The sequence below is a fragment of the Megalobrama amblycephala genome, linkage group LG2 (genome assembly GCF_018812025.1).
Source record: "Megalobrama amblycephala isolate DHTTF-2021 linkage group LG2, ASM1881202v1, whole genome shotgun sequence".
Taxonomy (NCBI): Eukaryota; Metazoa; Chordata; class Actinopteri; order Cypriniformes; family Xenocyprididae; genus Megalobrama; species Megalobrama amblycephala.
The window spans coordinates 16,204,462-16,224,935 of record NC_063045.1 but is presented as its reverse complement, the minus strand read 5'-3'; the positions used below and the strand labels follow the sequence as shown (position 1 = coordinate 16,224,935).

The following is a 20,474-nucleotide window of genomic DNA, read 5'->3' as shown; positions in this document are numbered from 1 at the left end:
GCTTTCATGAAATCAAAATTCACACCATTCACATTAATACGTTGTTTGTTTCATACACAATTCTTTTTTTCTTTTTTTCCCCATAATGTTTTATCAATGTCATACTTTTTGCCACCTATTTTTCTGCTTTGGAACTAATTAATAAAGCATAAAAGATTACATTGTTTTGTAAATGTGTACTGTTTAAAAGTTGGATTTATTTTATCAAAAATATAGTAAAAAAAAAAAAAAAAGTGATCTTCAGTGTCACATGATGCTTCAGAAAGCTGATTTGATGCTCAAGAAACATTCCTTATCAATGTTGAAAACAGTTGTACTGCTTAACATTTTTATGGAAACCATGATCACATGGCTAAACGTTTGAATAATTGCCTGTTTAACCAATAAACAGCTTTTTAGCCATTGTTTTGTTAAAATTCTCAATCAGTCAGGCTCCATTTTGGTATATAACAATATATACCTTTTTTTTTTTTTTTTTTTTTTTTTTTTTTTTTCACCATCCAATCAATTCCCAAAGGATAAAATGTAGGATGTAAATGTACCCCCTTCCCCCAATCGTGTTTTGTTTATATGCATCCAATTACGGAAATAAGATTTGGTCGCAAACAGCAATTTGCGATGATCAATACCTGTCTATTATTTCTTTACTTGGTATAATTCAACCCACTATTTGTTTTGCACATTCATTAGTTTCACTACCAGGTCTGAAGCTGGATTAGCTGGCTAGCCAGGTAAGTTCAGATTTTTGTGCCATGGTTTTAGGTACTGAAGGTGGCTGTAGCGGTTTCATCACCATAGTCACACTCCACGGCTCTTGCTCCAGGGCAGGTTATGTTCTGGGTTAGAGATCAAACAGAAATTGGACCAATCAGATGTGAGCAAACTGACACTGACACACCCAACACAAAGTCACTCCCCCAGTTTCCCAAATTAAAGGTCAAAATAAAAACAAATATTTAACGATGAAATTGTCTGGTTTAATGACTACTTATATGTATGATTTATGTATGATTTAAAATAATATCAATGATATATATTATTATTAATCCATTACACAAGCGATTTTAGTTTAACAGTTATTATTTAGTTTCAATGAATATTAATATATAGCTCATATGTAATATAAATAAGGTGTAAATAAACTTTAAGCATGACTACATGTGACCTTACATGTTTGAGTCTCTATCGCTATATATTATCAACTAAATAAACTAACTTCACAAGTTTCACTTGCACTGATAGAGCAACATCATTTCTTTTATTTTCTTTAGTGTAAATGAGTTTATATTCTTCATTTTCTTCAATCTCTTAACCTTCAGCAAAAGAGTTTTGAATCACGCTGGCTCTCTCGCGAGAAGTGAATCAGAGTTTCTCTCTGTTGCGAGGCATGTGATTGGCTGTTTGCCACTGATGTCATGGATTCAGGCACACGCTCCACAAACTCAGGATCAAAGCCTGAGTTGACAGAGAAAGTTGATGATCAGCATCATGGTACAACAAAGCCAGATGAGGGTTTGGTTTTGTCAACTCAAAACTAATCCTATAACCCTGAGTTTGTTCATCTACCATCATGGTACAGGCCCCAGGTCTCCAGTTTCTTTTTATGGTCTTTGTATTGTCATTCAACCAAACTTTTGTGTGTTTGTTTCCCACAAAATGACCTAATATGGAGGAAAACCTGATATCAAGGTGCTCCAGTAATGTTCAAACAGTTGTGGTGCTATTTCTATGGAGCAACTGTTGTAAAGCTGCAGGGAGGTGCAGCTATTTGGCAAGCTGAGGGAGCCAGGAGTGCAACGGTTATGCAACCAAGCTGTTTATTGGGTTTCCCCTGTCAGCAAACCACTGGCATTACAAAGAGAGACAGACGGAGATGAAGACAGGGAGCAGATAGTCAGCAGGGAGGCCGGAGCTTGACAGTCCAGCTGTTGGAGTTAAAACTACCCATGAAACGGCTCAGGGAGAGATGAGACAGGAAATTGATGGGAAATCGAACCTGCATCACCCATTACGGGTTTAGCATATCTTGAGCGTGTAAACGAACCATTCGGCCTTGGCTTCTAGAAAAGATTTCTAAAGCCTGGTTGAGACTAATGTAATTTTAAAAAGCTTGTGTTTGTGACTTGTGCAATTTGAATCCCAGAACACTGTGGTGAATTTAATTACAAATTCACAAAGTCTGATTCCGCTGCAATGCACATTTAAAGTTGAAAAATGACATCACATGCAACTTCTCCTTGCAAAAAAATCGCTTGTTTCCTTACCTGAGAAGTGGGTTTTTATGTAGCCATTCAAGATTAATAGACCTACACTCATGGTTTTCAATTTGGCCTCTTTTGTTTATTTAAAGAAATGGCAGTTGTCAAGGATGTCAATCGTATGTATACCAAGATAAAACTTGTGGAACTGGTTATCATACCAATCGAAGCATGACTTTCCCAACTGTTGACACTGTATTGTCAAGAACGTAATACATTTCGAAAACTGGAACAGTTACTTGACTTGTTTTTCCCCCTGCTGGTCCAAGACCTCCCAAGTTTCCAGGGAAGTCATATTGTTGAACTTTGGGGATGGCTTAAACATTTTTACTGGCTTGAGTCATCAGGACCAAAGAAATTCACGGGGCGATATTTCTTTTTATAGGATTTCTGTTTTAAAGTGCTGCTGTATTTATTTACTCTACATGATGTTAATATTGTTAATCGCAAGATTAGATCCTGAACTTGAACGAATGAAAGTTTTTATCTCCTCCTCAGAGTTGATTTTGTGGCAAAATACCCCCCACATACTATTTATTTATTTATTTATTTATTTATTTACTTCTAATATAGGAGTGTCATATACCAACTCAACCCAAATTACTTGTTTCTCCTGTACAATAGTGATTTGGCAGTTCAGGCAGTATGACGTTAAGTGTAGAAAAAGTGTACAGAAGACCAATAAGGGCTAATATACAGTAGGGCTGTGTTTAAAAAAAAAAAATTAAAAATTTCTCGATTTTTAATCGATTCTCGTTTTTACAAACCAATATCGATTCTTAAATCCCAAGAATCGATTAGTCTAGTCTGTTTTCAGTTGATGAATGAACAGAACATGTAGCTCCTCCCATCCAATAAATTGCAAGAATCTTTGTGCTTTGTTACTTTTGATATGAAGCAAAGTCTCAGATTTCAAATGACGTCCATCTTATTATGAGATTCCGAAAATAAATACCATTTTGGCGATCTTCAATGTGTGACAGATCGCTGTAGCGCCTCAGTTAAAGAGAAGCGGCAGCACGAGCGCATGTGAACATCCTCTCCTCCACTTTATTACCAGTTACAGCACGAAATAAACATGACTAAACATCTGAAGGTATGTTAAAAGATACAGTACAACTTACCGAAATCCGTATCATGCCTCGTGTAATAGCTCAATCAGTGTTTCAACCTCGGAAAGACATCAGTAAAATAAAACAGCTTGTAAACAATGTCACGTAACGTCACGTTTACCTTAGAAAAACATTCAGTGACCATAAACTCATTAGTCAGCTAGAAAAATGATCTCTAGAAAGCAACATTCTGATAAATATAGCTATGCACGTTACATATTCATTATAATTTTTAATGTTCTTCAATATTTAATTCATGTTTGAATAAATTAGTTATGACAGCCGCGATTTAAATGTTTGTTTAAAAAGAAAAAAGAATTGGAGTAGAAATATGATTATGTAAGTCTAAACTTAATTTATTATAAAAAAAAATCATTAAGTGTAATTTAAGTGTTTCTATATAAATAAGTTCATTTTGACCTTCAATATTATTATAGTAGTACCAACTGACTCCCATGTGTAGTTTTTTTCCTATAGAAAATTTGGCATATACTGTAACTGATTCAAAATAATCGAATTGAAATCGTAATCGAATCGCAATCGAATCAAAAGCATGTGAATAGAAATCGAATTGAATCGTGAAAATTGTCAACCAGCCCTAATATACAGTGCTCAGTGTAAATGAGTACCCCCCCCTTTGAAAAGTAATATTTTAAACGATATCTCAATGAACACTAAAGCAATTTCAAAAATGTTGACAAGACTAAGTTTTATATAACATCTGTTTAACTTAGACCATGAAAGTAAGGTTAATAATAGAACTTAGATTACACATTTTTCAGTTTTACTCAAATTAGGGTGATGCAAAAATGAGTACACCCCACTGAAAGTCTATGGAGCAAAGCTAAATTGTAGACTACAAATGTCTAATTTAACAAGAATTCAACCACAGGTGAGTCTAATTATTCATTACACAGGTGTCCAGTTTACAGTTGACTATAAAAGGGTGTTAAAACCCCTTCCCATTTCATGCTGTCAGCAATGGCACCACATGGAAGAGAAATGTCACAAGACCTGAGAAAGAAAATAATTTCTTTACACCAGAAAGGTGAAGGCTACAAGAAGATCAGCAAAGCTTTACTTCTCAGTCAGAATACTGTAGCAAAAGTGGTACAAAAATTTTAAAAAGATGGAACTGCAACAATCTCACAGAGACGTCCAGGTTGTCCACGAAAGTTAACACCTCGACGGGAGCGTCCTCTGATGAGAAGGGTTGAAGAAAATCGGCATGCAAGTTCACTGCAGTTCTCTAAAGAAGTAGAAAGCCAAACTGGGGTGACTATTTCCCGTGACACAATACTGTGTACACTGCAGAGGAATGGTATGCATTGGTGCCGTCCACAAAAAAAGCCTCTCCTAAAGCCCAGGCACAAAAAAGCCCGCCTAGAGTTTGCCAGGGCCCATACTGACAAAGATGAAGACACATTAACACATGACCAAAATTGAAATCCAATGTATACGTTTTTTTTTTGTTTGTTTTTTTGTCTTTTATAATTTTAAGTTTATTAAATGTGTGAAGTAGGCTTGTCAATAGTTAGTGTTACCGGTGTTCAGTCACAGCACTGGTTTCATCACTTGCACTAGAATTGCTCACTGCTCTTGACTAAAGAACTTAAACATTCTGTTCCTTATTTGGTTCCACAGTTTCCATGGTTTTATTTTATTTAATTTTTTTTTTTTTATATAAACGTTGTGTAAGTTAGCCTATTTGTTATTTTATATTAGGCCTTGCATGGTGTATTCTTATTTGTTTTGTTAATAAACATTCAATGTTTAATATAAGCATGTTTGTTGTTGTACTTGTTGTGTTTTTCAGTAAGAGCAATAACCCACCATTCAAGCAATTGCCGCTAATTTGAAAGTAAAATGCACACGGCCACACCGGCATTCATAAGCGATTTAAAAAAAAAAAAAAAAAAAAAACACCAGTATTACCAGTGTTGTCACATGCCGAATAACCGGTAGGAGAATTTTCTCACAGTCACATCCCTAGTGTGAAGGTTTGCTTATTTATGTAAAAAAAAAAAAAAAAATTAAAGTGTAGTGTAGAAAAGTGTAGAAAATGTGTACGAAAACAATTGGTCAATATGTCAACATTGCTTATTAAATGATTTCTGATGCCAATAATTGTCTAGTGATCTTAGTTCAGTTTAACAAATTACTATATATTAAAATCAAATGTATTATAATAATAATAATAATAATAATAATAATAATAATAATAAATGTACTGTTGTAATATGTATTGTAGATTATTTGTTTGTGGTACTGTCCTTTATACCTTTGGAAGGCTGTTATTAAGTGTACGTGTAATTAATTGTTTTGTAAGAAATTTCTACACCTAACAAATCAATATTTGCCAATATGCCTTATTAAATGCTTTGTAGTATAATAAGTGTCTAGTGTTCTTAGTTCTGCCTATAAGGCCGTGTCCACCAAGGCATAATTTCCTGAGTTTTTTTTTTTTTTTTTAAACATTGTCTCTTTCACGCTGAGCGTTCAGCATTTTTTACCATTTGCCAAGAGTTGAACAGTGTTCATTTTTGGGTAAAACGCGGCACACGTTACTATCACTTTTTACCCAGCTGTCCAATCACAGTGGAGGAAGGGCGGGACAAATACCACCCCGACCAACCATCGCAACGTTAACAATCAGCAACAAGAAGCACATCTCTTTATTCAAAACTAGTGCCAGAGCAAGTATGTTACATTGTGTCGAGATTTTTATATTCAGAAACAAAATATTTGCAAAATTAGGTACTAGTAACAGTTTCGTGGATATTCCGTATCATAGCACATATAGCTGAAAAAACACTCTCAAGCACTCACAGCAAGGTGTTTTCAGACTGGCCTTAGCACTGGCCTTTTAAATGGATAAAAATGCTTTGGTGGACACAGCCTAATAATAAATTAATGTAGCAGTAATAGTAAATATATTATTATTGTAGTTTGTTTGGGGTGCTGTCTTTTATACTTTTTTATTTATTTATTTATTTATTTAAATTGTTGCTCGAAAGTATTGATTTACTGAGATACTAGAGGCTGGTATCATACTGAAGCCAATATATTATCTAACCCTATTCCACAATTTTATTTTATTTTTTTCTTTCTCTCTCTTCAGGCACAGGAGAGAGCGGCAAGAGTACGTTCATCAAACAGATGCGCATCATTCACGGGACAGGCTACACCGACGAGGACAAGCGCGGCTTCACCAAACTCGTCTACCAGAACATCTTCACCTCCATGCAGGCCATGATCCGTGCCACCGAGCACCTCAAGATCCCATTCAAATATGAAGAGAACAAGGTGACAATCCCTGGCCGTCACTGCGCTGTAATCATCTCTTTGATGCCCAGAGTGCACGTCGAGATGCAAATCAAACCCAGATAGGCCATAAACGTGGCTATAAAAAGCACTACAAGCCTCACTTGTAAATTTTATTGCTGTCACACCATGGTCATCTGTCTTTCTTCTGAGCAGGATTATGGGTTAATTATTCTCATGTTTTGGTTTTAAAGAATCAGTTAATATTTCCTAAAGAAGATCCTTAAACTTTAACTCAACAACTTGTGACCTAGTTGGTTCTAAATCTCTCTGGAAGTCATTAGTATTACACAGCCATTGAGTCATAAACTGGGCTGTTAACTGTGTACTGTGTCGTTATCCACAGTCCAATGCTCTGCTGGTGCGAGAGGTCGACGTGGAGAAGGTATGCTCCTTCGACCAGCCCTTTATCAATGCAATAAAGATGCTCTGGACGGATCCAGGCATCCAGGAAGCCTACGACCGCAGGCGAGAGTACCAGCTCTCTGACTCCACTAAATAGTAAGTGTGTGTGCTGTCATTAGCCATTAGCTCTTTTAACTTCATTGCTCTAAATGAGTTTGTAAATGCTCTTTTTACTTGAGGTCAGTCAGAAGCATATTTGTTTTCTGACATGTAATGAGTCATATATGAAGTCATATATGTATAAATGCAGTATTAAGGCCCATTCACACCAAGAACTATACCAATAACTATATTAGAGTCCAAATCAACAAGCGATTATGTTCAGTTTATTATAAGCGTGCACTGCAGTTATGTTGCCTGCCACTTTAAATGGTCGAGCTCTTTAAATTGATGTGGATTCTGATTGGCTGTCAATGTTTTATCGTTCATCAGCTTGAAAACATCATTGTAAAAGGGATTCCTAAAAGGGATTCGTTTTTTATTATAGTTGTGGTGCGGACTTCTCTATTCTCATAGGCCCTGTTTCCATCTGGTATTAAAATGCATTTTGGTCTATCTGATCACAAGTGGACGAGGGAGTCACATACCCGTTTCCACCTGGTATTTTAATACGTCTCTTTTGTCCATATTAAACCACTTCTGTCCTGATTTTTTTTTTTCTTTTTTTTTTTTTTTCCCCAAGTGGAAGGACTATGGGCGGGTAAATGTATAGGCACTTTTAGATCTTTCGATCTAAAGCCCGGAACACACCAAGCGGACGGTCGCCAGTTTTCATCGGGCAGTTTTTGTTTGTCGGCTGGTTAAGTTTTCTCAGCGTGTTCTGTCTGAAGTTGGTCCTCGTCTGCTTTTTTTCAGCCAATTCGACATGTTGAATCATCTGAGCTCGACGGTCAGTCGGCCATCTGATCGTTCTGATTGGCTGTTCAGCTACTGCCACCTGCTGGTATGGAAAGGCATTTTTTTCTTACACGGGCGCAGAATGGACGTGCTACTTGGCCGTCGAGTGTCGAGCGTCGGTTTGGCATGAGCCAACCCTGCAGTCTGCTTTCGTCGTCACTTGCGTCGGCTTAGTGTGTTCCTTGCTTAATAGACAAAATAAGCTCTCACAATTTACATATGATCGCGCCTGGAGATGACGGAAGAACACGTTGAACGCTGTGAAGAAATCAGGAATGGTGAGAGAACATTGTGCTTGGTACATTTTTCGACTTCAAATCAAACTTGGGTCTTCAGCTGACAAAGTTTAAATCCCGTCTGGCTAGCGTGCGCTTTCAATGTTTACGCATTAGGTCAGTAGGCGGAGAGTAGGCGGTCTTTAGTGGCTGTTGAAACACATTCGACCACTTGAGCGTCTACACTATGAAAGCAATCCGGTCGAATGCGTTTTTGACTACCTTTAGAAGTGGTCGAAAGTGGACAAGCTCAAAATGTTGTCACCCCGTTTACACCTGTATTACCGTCGTCCACGTGTGATCCAGTCGACCAAAAACTCATCTTAATACCAGGTGGAAACAGGGCCATAGAATGAGACCGTTCATTAAAACTGTTTATTTATAATTATCATGGTTTGGTGTGAACGGGCCATTTAATACAGTAATATAATTTGTTTTGGTCAAAAATTGCATAATTGGTTTGTTACACCCACATGGAATCTACACTCTTCCCAGGAACTTCTCAAATTAATATTTTTACCTTCATGTTCCAAATTTTTTTTCCCCCCGTAAAACACACACATACAAAAATAACATTTTGACGAATGTTTACGCTGCTCTTTTTTTTTTTAATACAGTGAAAGCTTATAGTGAGACAGGGTAGTCAAACCCCAAGAATATGCCATAAAAGTAGCCCATGTGACTGTGAGCATTCATATGATATATTTGAGAAAAGAATAAACTGAAATGTAAGATCCCCCCCACCCGCCCCCATGGATCATAAGGTCCGGTCACACTGCGTTTTTTCATTCTTTTCGCTTCAGTCAATTTGCATACGAATACAGGGGACAAGAATCTGCTCGTGTGAATTTGCTGCACTCCAAAGTTCAAGTTTGGTGAATATCTTTATGCGTGATTCCAGCTCAAAATCATATATTTACTAGAAAGAAAACTGCAAGCCTGTGGCAATGTTGTCAATGCCACACTTCTGTCCAGTAAGAGGACGGTTAACTCACATGTGACTTGTATTAAAAAAATTGTCAGTTAAAAATGTTGGCTTGTGAACGAAAAACGAACCAAGAAGAAAATGCAACATTTATAACCATTTTAATCGTAAAAAGCGAACTAACTACAGCTTTGCAAATCCCCTTGAATCTCATTCGCACTCATATCATAATCTGTTTGGCGTGCTGTTGACTCTTATGTGGCTCATAACCGAATGAGTTGCGGCAAGTTTGAATGGAAAAAAGAGCAGCGTAAAAATCCTTGAATCTTTTGTTTTATGAAAGAAAATCAGACCGGTTTGGAATGAGGGTGAGTTTTTCCCAAAACTGCCTGGAATATTTGAAAAGTTTGTAAATTCCATGTAGGTTTACATATGTAGTTCTGTATATGCACATGTACATGCCTGTGTTTCTTACCGGTTCATCCCACAGTTACCTTAGCGATTTAGAGCGTATATCAACTTCGGGATACGTGCCCAGCCAGCAAGATGTACTGAGGGTCCGAGTGCCCACTACAGGCATCATAGAGTATCCCTTTGATCTGGAGAATATAATCTTCAGGTATCGCCAATCCACGGCACACCCTCACTGCCGCCGCTGTCTCCTGACCTTTAACCTGCTGCTGCAACTGCACTGCTGCCTTCCCTGATCGCGTTCTCACACCCACCCGGGGCTCAGCCTTTGCTGTTGTTGTTTCTTTGCTACTCTTAAAGAGTTTTGTTTTGGGGAACTCACTAGAGATCTTCACCGGAGTAAGCAGAAGGTTGTGCCGTCGCATCCCAGGATCCCGAGCGGCATTCTCTCACTGCTTTTCCAAAGCTCTCAAGCTCTTAAAGGGATCTGCTGCCATGCTTTATTTTGTTTTCTTCCTTCTCTCTCTCCGTCTCTCCTTGTCTCTAGCTATCTAAGTGATTTGGACCGTATCGCAGAGCCGTCGTATCTGCCGACTCAACAAGACGTGCTTAGGGTTCGCATCCCTACCACAGGGATTATTGAATATCCCTTCGACTTGCAAAGCATCATTTTCAGGTAGATCATAATGTCGGAGAGGACTCCTCCCCCAGTTTGAATGTCTTCATGTTTGTAACATTTTTCAAATCAGTGCGATGATCTGGTCCACTTCGGCCAGTTGAAAGAACGAGGTTCGACGAGTTCATCCACTTCTGTGGCGTTATTGGCTGTTAATGTCCTTCTTAGTCATTAACCTCTTTGCATCATTAACTTCATTAACATTCATCTTTTTTTGTGTGTCTTTTGTTTTTTTTATGCGTACGAAATTGAGAAGAATGATTTGGGGTTTCTTTTTTTTCTTTTTTTCTTTTTTTTTTTGATGTTTTTGTCAAACATCAAACATTTTGCCTTTGTTTTGTTTTAAATATTTAAATATTTAGCTAGTTATTTAGTTTTGTTTTGAATATAAAATATATTTATTTTATTTTTTATATGGTTTGTGTGTATTTTATATATTTAGCAGTATTTAACAATCAAATTCAAGAAATAGGTGTTTTTTTGTTTTGTGCTTTATTTTATTTTCTATTTTACGTTTTGATACCAAAGCTTTTGTTTTGCCTTTCGCTTTCGTGTTTGTTTTGCCTTTTTTTTTTTTGGGATTTAAATATAACTCGCAATGTTTAGCAATCAAATTAAACAATAGGTGATTTGAAGGTTTTTTTTTTTCTTTGATATGATGAAATGCATTTTCTAAAGCTTGTTTTTTTTTTTTTTTTTTTCATTTTATTTACGTTTTTGTTTTGTTTTGTTTTGTTTTTTTTTGTTTTGTTTTGTTTTGTTTTGTTTTGTTTTGTTTTTTTTGTTTTGTTTGACATTCTTGAATGCTCACACCTGGATGCAAATTTACCAAATCTACTTCTGCGAATAAACGCAAATCATCATTTCTTGATTATTACACTTCACTGGCTCTTACATTATATGATGTGGCAGATGACTAGTTGTCAAGTGTGGTTCCATTCATTCAGTGCAGGTTTTTCGAGAATGTGGGTGTGAGTCCGTTTGTGTCAGTTTGTTTATAGAATGGGGTTTTCACGTTCGTAAAAAACAAAATGCTGTACCAACCCAATCGTATTGTAAAGCGGCGCTGCCGTATTAGCCATTAGCATCTGCTCTAGAGTTTTCTTTTGTGTGAAACATCACAGGTAATTAGGGTTGAATATAAACAATGTGTAATCGACGCAATTGATTACGTCGACATGTCGTTCCAGCTCTAGTAATTATCAACCACAAAGTTAATGCTACAGAAACTGTATAAATCCTAGCATGGTAGCAATGCTTTAAAGGATTAGTTCACTTTAAAATGAAAATTACCCCAAGCTTTACTCACCCTTAAGACATCCTAGGTGTATATGACTTTCTTCTTTCTGATGAACACAATCGAGTTATGTTAATAAATATCCTGATGCGTTTAAGCTTTATAATGGAAGTGAATGGAACCGACGAGTATGAAGCTCAAGAAATAAAGGCCTTCTGAAGCGAAGCGATGCATTTGTGTAAGAAACATATCCATATTTAACAAGGGTATAAAGAAAAATAGCTTCAGGCCAACTTACGTATTCAACTTACGAAACTGATGCGACGTAGGGCGCAACGTAAGCGTTTTGAACTGCGAGAGGCGTTACGCTTTCTTCATAAGGCAATTCTTTGACAATAATCAGCTTGGGACACAATCTTACCTTTTACGCATTGCAACTAAATGTCTGAAAGGACACAAAAGAACATTACCGCTCAGTCCTGTGAAGGGGGAACATTTACGAACCACAGCTCAGCAGGTGATGTGGCAACGAGAAGCCCTCCACAACCCCCCTGTTTAGAGCCGAGATGAGAGAGAGAATTCCTCTGAAGAGAGGTGATCACAAAAGCCCGCAAATCGATTGGAAGCCAGCGTGTCAAACCCCTCCTACGCACGCTGGCGCCAGAAATAACTTCACTTACAACAAGGTTCCCTCTTGATCCGTGCTTGACACGTACAAATAACGCATTTGTGAATGTTTGTGCGTTAAAAAAACCCAAACGCTTCCAAACAACTGAAGGTTGCTGGGTCACATTCCAGGTAAATGTCAAGGTAGAGCTAGTACATTCAAGGCCACTTGTGGTTTTAGGTGTTGCATACTACTAAATGCAAATAACCTGTAGGCGATGTTATGAAATACAGGTGAAGTGTTTTGGTTAAGTAACCTACATGGTTGCACACTAAACTCCCCAACCCCAGCCATTTAAACATTCTGTAACAAGGTTGAGTTGTCTTCCTCTCCGGCTCCTCGTCCTCCAGAGTAAGAGAGCTTATCCTAGTAAGTAGGTCAGCTGTACCTCCTGCAGGAATGGAGGCTGGCTGAAGAGGCTTTATTTTAGGTTGTAGCTCCTGAAGGAGTCCATTTATCAAAGCTTTACGCCTGGCCGCTAGAGACTGAGCTAGCGAGACTGTGTTGCCTACATAAAATAAAACCCTTCTCTTATGTTTTCCCTTACCGAGGCCGAGTGCAGGTGTGATGGGGAAAAAAAAATAGCACAGATGAGAATTGCTCTGATTATTCCCTTGTTTTAGCTGGAATCTCCAGTGAGTTGTCTCCGTACATTTCCATTAATTTAGGAGCAGTGAGCGTTACCTGACTGCTGATCTGGGAATGGCCCATATTCTTGTAATGCGCTGTAATTTTAGGCAATGTGTTAAGGTCTGTTCACGCCAGGAGTGACACAGAAAAGCAGTTTGGTTATTCGCCTGCTTTAATGCAAGATATAATCAGCGCTGGGAAGATTACTTGGAAATTGTATTCCGTTACTGATTACAAATTGGAGTTGGTAATGTAATAATTACTCACTTTAAGTAATGTTTTTAGACTGCTCGTAGATTACTTTTGACCTAATTTGTTTATCACTTAGATTTGAATTGGATTATTGTGTACCATATTGATATACAGTAGATTTCACATAAAAATGACAAACACAAAAAAATGAATAACTTCAAAAGTAAAATATAAAAATAAAAACAAATTATAAATATTAATATGATGATTAATATAATGATTCTGAAATAACACTGGCTGTAGGCACAGTGTAGGCATTATTATTTTTATTAATAATAATTACTTGAAATAAAATGAACATGAACTTGAATTTTTAAAAATATATACATTTTCATTCAGTTGACATGGTAAAAAATTTTTCATTTTTAATTAAATTGATGTACTAAAATAACTGAAATAAAATTCCATAAAATAATATTGACATAAACTATGTACATACAAAAAAAAAAAAACTTTAAAAGTAAAATCTTAAAAAAAAGTCAATGTTTCTGACATTACTGAATTATTTTTTTAAAACACCATTCTTTAATTTTTATTTCTGGATTCGAGTTTTACCCTAGACCTTCACCTAAAATATAAAAATCTGCAGAGAAATTAGTTTTTTCATGTTTCAAGCTATGTAATGTGAATATTATAATTAAACAATTAAGAGTGAGAGATAAATAAGTAATTTTAATATTTGTGTAATGATTAATTACCAAATAAATAAATAATTTACAACTGTCCCACTTTGGCACGCACTTGCATCATGCTAAACATTTCTTTTGCCCTAATGATTTTCTTTCTTTTTTCTTTTTTTTAGGGTACATTTTAGTTTACCAAACACTAACAAAGTGTTCATAAAGAGCTTGCTTGAGATGAAACATGATGTATGAAGAAAACAGAAAAATATCAGTAAATATCTTTGTGTCATTTCTAATAAAGCTGTGATTGTCAAATGATAAAATGCTAAAATCTATTTTAATTGTGTATTTAAAATACATAAATGCTAGCTACCAAAAAGTTTCAGATGTATTTTCTACCACAGAATATTAAAAACATTATTTGAGATGTGGTGGAAATGACATTTTATATTCCCTATTGCACAAAATGTTACTGGACTAATTAAACTGGTGTGAAAAGTATTTTAAAAGCTTTTTTTTTTTTTTAGTCCACAGGGCCAAAAGAGCCCACAGATGAAGAAACGTCCATGTAGCCAAAAGCTCACATCTTATTGGTCGATGAGGTTTAGATTTGCCAAATAAAGAAAAGTCTACCGTCGTCATATTACTTGTTGTCCATGATATACCAAGACCTAGGAATATACATTTAGTTATCTTCAATATTCGCCATTGTTGTGAATAAGCTTTTAGCGCGTATTTTTTTTTTTTCTTTTGTTTGTGGTTGGTCCTGGAACACCTTAGAATTGCGTATCTGTTTTTCCATCTGTCCCGGAGCTTTACTGATACAGTGCCAAAGTCTCTGAACACTCTTTTTCCTCGCTCATTCACCCCCCCCATCCGTCGTGTCCATTGTTCTCATTGTCTTTGCATGGATGTTACTAATCCCAGCGTGCATCTGAAACTCTACAGTTCTCCTTTTGTTTGTGGCCTATCTATAATGGTTTGTGTGTAAGTTTTGCTTCCTTTGTGAAATTCACAGCTTACAATGTCACTGTTCTTTCAGAACTGAAGACGGCCGGCTCCAAACTTGACCATAGATTCGTTCTCCCGCCCTCAAACTCTCTAGTCGCATGATGAAATCGTAATTACGTGCTTGTTTTCCCGTTTCGATACTTCTGTGATTCTTTGTATTAAATTGGGAATGTTTAACCTCTGCTGTCATGTTTTGAGCTGGTCTTGTTCGGTTCACGTTTTATCATTCAAACAGTTGATACCTGGAAACCGCACGACTTAATTTGTGCATGTTTGTGAGAATGAATTCCAGATGTAATATGATTAACCTCATGATTTTCCTGCCAAAATGTTAATATAATGATAACCGACATGTGATTTTTGAGGTGCATCTAATTTTGTATGACAAGTGGTTCCCATCCTTAAGTGCCCATTTATTTTGCTGGCGATGCAGGGCCACTAGATGTAATTTGATTTAATAAATGGGGAATATTGTTAGTCTTCGAGAAATCTAGTTGCCCTTTTCCACTGAAAATGGTGCATGGGGAAGTGAAAACCTCTTTCAGAAATGGCCCGCTTTTTTCTCGACAACCAACATAACTTTTAAGGACTAGTTTAAAGTAATTTTAATTCAAGGTACTCATTGGTCACCATATGCAAGTGGAAAAGTGGGAAGTTTTACTAATTCTCTTTATGTCTACTCATACTTTGTTACCTCTGTCTCAGGATGGTGGATGTCGGAGGGCAGAGATCAGAGCGCAGGAAGTGGATCCACTGCTTTGAGAATGTCACATCTATCATGTTCCTGGTTGCCTTGAGCGAATATGACCAGGTCCTTGTTGAATCTGACAATGAGGTGATGATTATTTTTATTTATAGTTTATGTATTTATTTATAATGTTTATTTATGAGTGTAAATGAGTATATTTTATTTTAGTTATTATTATTATATTTATAGGTTTTTAATCTATTATCATTATTATTTTTAGTAATTTATATATTTTTTTTTATAATGTATGAATTAATATACGTATATTAAAGTGTTTTATTATTTTTAATTGTCATTGTATTTATAGGTTTTTAACATTTATTTTTATTATTAGTATTATTGGTTATTTTATAACGTATAAAAATTCAAATTAATATAAATTAAAGTGATATTTTAATGTTTTGTTTAGATTTTAAATGTATTAATATATTATTAGATATTATTTAGTAATGTATAAAAATATTAAATGTACATTTTAATATAATATACATTTATAAATGTAAAATAAAATATTATTTTTAGTTACTACTTTTTTTTTCTTTTTCTTTTAAATACATTCTAATAAATCATTCCACATGATGGGAAGGCCCTTGACCATCAACATAAATATTTCTTCAATCTGTTCTTAAATTTGACCCCACATTTGACCCTGGATTATCTTGAGAACAACATGAAATAGTAGTTCAGTATTATAATTATTATTATTTTGTACAATATAGTATGTTTGGAAATGCATTGATGAATTTAATTGGTAATTGGTGGTCAAAGCCAGGCTGCACTTTCATTGTGGTATTTTTTTTTTTAAAATCTGCAGAATCGCATGGAGGAAAGCAAAGCTCTGTTTCGCACAATCATCACCTACCCCTGGTTCCAGAACTCTTCAGTCATTCTGTTCCTGAACAAAAAGGACCTTCTGGAGGAGAAGATCATGTACTCTCACCTGGTGGACTACTTCCCTGAATTTGATGGTAACAGCCTCTTAAAATTCAGATGAAGCCTACACTGACACCATGTGGTAGACTTGTGAACTGCAACCACTTCCAAATACATTTTTTTTCACTTCCATAAGCCTGTTTTGTCTCCATAATCAGTGATTATCTCATCTACCGACTCGCAGGTCCACAGAGGGACGCCCAGGCGGGTCGCGAGTTCATCCTGAAGATGTTTGTGGACCTGAACCCGGACAGCGACAAGATCATCTACTCGCACTTCACCTGCGCCACAGACACCGAAAACATCCGCTTCGTCTTTGCGGCGGTCAAGGACACCATCCTTCAGCACAACCTCAAAGAGTACAACCTAGTGTGAGAGAGAGAGAGAGAGAGAGAGAGAGAGAGAGAGAGACCAAAAGAGAGCGAGACACCTGCAGCCCACATACGGCCGAAAGCACTACACACCTCACACACCTCACACACACACGCACGGGAACCGCGCGGACACACCTTCACTCCCATTAGGCACTGGATCTTCATGTAGTCCTTTTCTTTGCCTGTTTTTTTCCTCTCTTCCTGAGTGTCGACCCCCTCCAGTTGATAGCTTTATCATCCACTCTTCCTCAAACACGAGGGCTGGGCCGCTAAACCGGTGCCTAATGACAAAGAGCATTCGTTTGCTCTGTAGATGGGCTGTAGGTGGGCTCTACCTGAATGAAACTGAGGTACGAACTTAACGGAAACACTCGATGGAGGCGCACGTGACCGTGATGAAGAGCGGGCGACATTCTTGAAAGACTTGACCTCGCATCACTGAATTAACCAGGTGTTAGTTGTGCAATCACGTGCTATAACACTAGCTAGAGGTGGAGGTGATTGGATGATTTGATTTAATACTATTTTAGGAGTGATGTATAGAGATTTCCCATCACTACTTGAGTACTTAGAGAAGACCATGTGACTTTTTCCGAAATACGAGGAAGATAAAATGAGTAACTAGAGCCACCGCAGATTTTAAGTGTGATTTCAATGGAATTGTGTTCAACTGTCCTGAAATTTTCCAACAAATACCCAGTTCGCATCTGTATCCGCTGAATTTATCATTTAGGCGCCAAACTGTTTCCTCCAGTCCAATAGTTGGCAGTATTGGGTGTTTAATCAGTATAATTAAATGGATCCAGCTAGTATTCAAAGATATTTACTTAAAGATTGTGATTTGTTTACATGCTTCGACACAAATCAGTTTTGAATTTATGGTTTGACTGAAGGAATCAAATAAACGCCTTTCCCAGCTGATTCATATACGTTTTTACTCGGTATAACATTGAAATATGAATATCCAGTGATTGAAATGTTTGTAAACACTCAACGCAGTACAACACAAAAGTGCTATATAGGGTGAAATCGATTAGTTTTTTTTATTTTTTTTATTTATGTAATTTATGGACCAGATATGTAATCGGACTCACTTTTCCGCATTAGCGCACTACAACGAAAGCGGGGATTGAGTCTCAACTGCTGTAAAAAATCCATTGGCAAGTGATCTTTTTTCTTTTTGGTATTTGGTAAATTGATTGTCACAGTTCTGTTCTTTTTGTTTTTTTCCCGAATATTTGAAATGCTTGAAAATGGGAAGTTGAATTTCCATTTCATCAACGTCGCTTTATGCAAATAGGAAAATGAGAATTTTATCAGTGGTTGAATTCTTAACTGGTCTCTGCTTGCGTTGTTTTTTTGTTTGTTTGTTTTTTTTAAGAGTTTGCTCTTGGTTTCGTAGTATCATATCTTAGTTCTCACTTGATTAGCTTTTTGGATTCCATAGCTAGCTGGCTTTTTTGGGATCTTTACAATGTAATTCAGGTGAGTTTTCATACTTTTCATTACAAGGGCTAATTGTGGGCGGAGAATGAACCGACTCTATGAAGACTATAGAGCAATAGGTACGCCGAAGTGGGTATCTGAATCAGGGACAGCACGGGTGACGCCACAGGAGTTGCCATTTTCCGTAGGTTCAACTTGCAGTGCATCCAGGGAGCACCTTTTGTGAGGCCCTTGTGATACGCGGAAAAAGTATGCTATTTCTTGCCTAAGTTAAGCGACTTTGGATGGGCTGTTTTGATTCTGTAAGTTGATGGATGAAGTATTAACTGTTTTACTCGGTGCCGGTGGTGTCGCACTATTCTATTTGCCATGTTTGGTTTTGGGGGCCATGACGGTATCGCTTTTGAGTCCCGTTTACTCATTTATCGCACACCTTTTTCAGCCAATTGGCTATGAATTTATCGCACATTAGCACTCGTACAGTCTTATTGGCTTTGTTTGTATTATTGAAACAAAATAGCTTGAGAGAACCTGATTCGTTGGAATTTGCAAAAATAGCAAAATCTCACGTTATGATTTAGTGAAATATTTGAATCACAACTGTCACTTATTGGCGCAATTTTTTTTGTTTTGTTTTGTTTTAAACCTGTAATTGAATGTATTTTAGGAGGTTTCTCTATTTGTGACGAGTTCTATAGTTTGGAAGCGTTGGTCAGTGCACAAGGCTTTTGAAGATGTTGTTTATACGCATTTTCCCCCAACCGCAGCTGTATATTTGCTGTTTTGTCGCATTTAATCCTACAAGCCTTCTTTACATATACATTTGGACCTTTTGGTGCGTTTTACAAATTGTTTGCCAAATTACGAGAACTTTTTTTTTTTTTTTTTTTTTTTGCTCAACTAAACAATTCTCCCGTGCCAGGCCAGTTAAGTTTTTTTTTTTTTTTTTTCCCTCTCTCCCCAAACATCCAGAATTTGCATACCTTCATGCTTCTGGGCGGGGCTTCTTGCTTCATTCATTTTAAACTGTATGTTTACTTGGGTGGGATGGTACTGTCAGTCGTCATATGCCAATTTCAAACGGTTTCGTTGTACAAATAGTGGACCTGCAAATTATGACGGCATTTTTGAACGTGAACGTTTGAAGCTTGTACATACAGCTTTTCATTTGAAAGGGCTAGGCCTAATCTGAGAAACACCTTTCTTTCTTTATCCAACTCAAACACTACAGCCAGTCATTTCGTACCCATTAAGTACAAAAGTACCAAAACATCATACGTTGTGCAGATGGTAAAAATAGCCTTGATATGGTATTCAACTGGTGTGTAAGGGGTTTTTTGGTCGTTCTCAACAATTTGCAATGAAATTTGTTTTTCCTCCCTGGGTTAATGCACTGAACCAACTCTGCAGTAATGAAACTAACTCCACTCATGTGATGTATCTGTTCCTCCAAACTTGTTCCTGGTACTCTGAGAAATGCAGACACTAATGAATAGAAATGACGCTTTTGCTTGAGGTCCACACTGACGTGATGGATGCGTACAATATGAAGCTATCTTTACTTTATTTTTATTTTTTTTCTGATGTCGATGCATTACCTGAACACTTCTATGTAGGACACTTTAATATAATACATTTGTTTTTGATAAAACCGGTAAAAATAAACTTTTGTGTAGTGGTGTATAAAATCAAAGTATTGTATTACTTTGTAATGTATTTCTTGTTCAGTTGGTGGCTCTTTTTTTTTTTTTTTTTTTTTTTTTTTTTTAAAGCATACCAAATGTAAATGATGTACTATATTGAGTGTGCCAATCCCTTTGATTTGTAGAGCCAGACTCTTTACAAGTGCCAATGTTGTGGAAATCATTTAAAAAGGACTCTCGTGTATTTTATGGTCCGGTTTTTAAAAACAAAAAAACATTAAGTATGTGATTATGGAAAATGCGCAACAGGAAAAAGACAATTTTATTCTGTATTTAAGATTAAAGATGACAAACTGCTGTTTTTAAAAAGAAATGACATTTTAATTGCATGTGTTTGTTTTTGGTGGAGAGGGTCGGGTAAAGGAGAAACCGTATTAACGCAAAACCCTGCTGACAAGGGGCTTAATTATTGTTCATTTACAGTATTTTAGACATATTTCTCTTTTTGTATGTTTCATTTCAACCACTGTTGCCTGAACCTCATTCATACATGAAAATGACTTTCATAGCCTTCTCCTTTAAAGATAAAAATATCCATTTTAAATTGGAATAAAATTTGTTCCTATA

At 36.5% G+C, this 20,474-nt stretch overlaps 1 protein-coding gene across 2 annotated transcripts in view; it reads left to right on the top strand.

Annotated features, from left to right (window-relative positions):
* Positions 1 to 20,474, top strand: part of gna11a (guanine nucleotide binding protein (G protein), alpha 11a (Gq class)) — a 28,113-nt gene extending 7,639 nt beyond the window's left edge. The window contains exons 2-7 of one of the 2 annotated variants that reach the window (XM_048183082.1): positions 6,492 to 6,676; positions 7,041 to 7,195; positions 9,687 to 9,815; positions 15,409 to 15,538; positions 16,266 to 16,419; positions 16,569 to 20,474. In XM_048183082.1, the coding sequence (XP_048039039.1) occupies positions 6,492 to 6,676; positions 7,041 to 7,195; positions 9,687 to 9,815; positions 15,409 to 15,538; positions 16,266 to 16,419; positions 16,569 to 16,759 (944 nt within the window). In that variant the 3' untranslated portion in view covers positions 16,760 to 20,474. Of the gene's footprint in view, positions 1 to 6,491; positions 6,677 to 7,040; positions 7,196 to 9,686; positions 9,816 to 10,154; positions 10,284 to 15,408; positions 15,539 to 16,265; positions 16,420 to 16,568 lie in introns of both variants that reach the window. The other variant, XM_048183081.1, reaches the window with a different exon arrangement.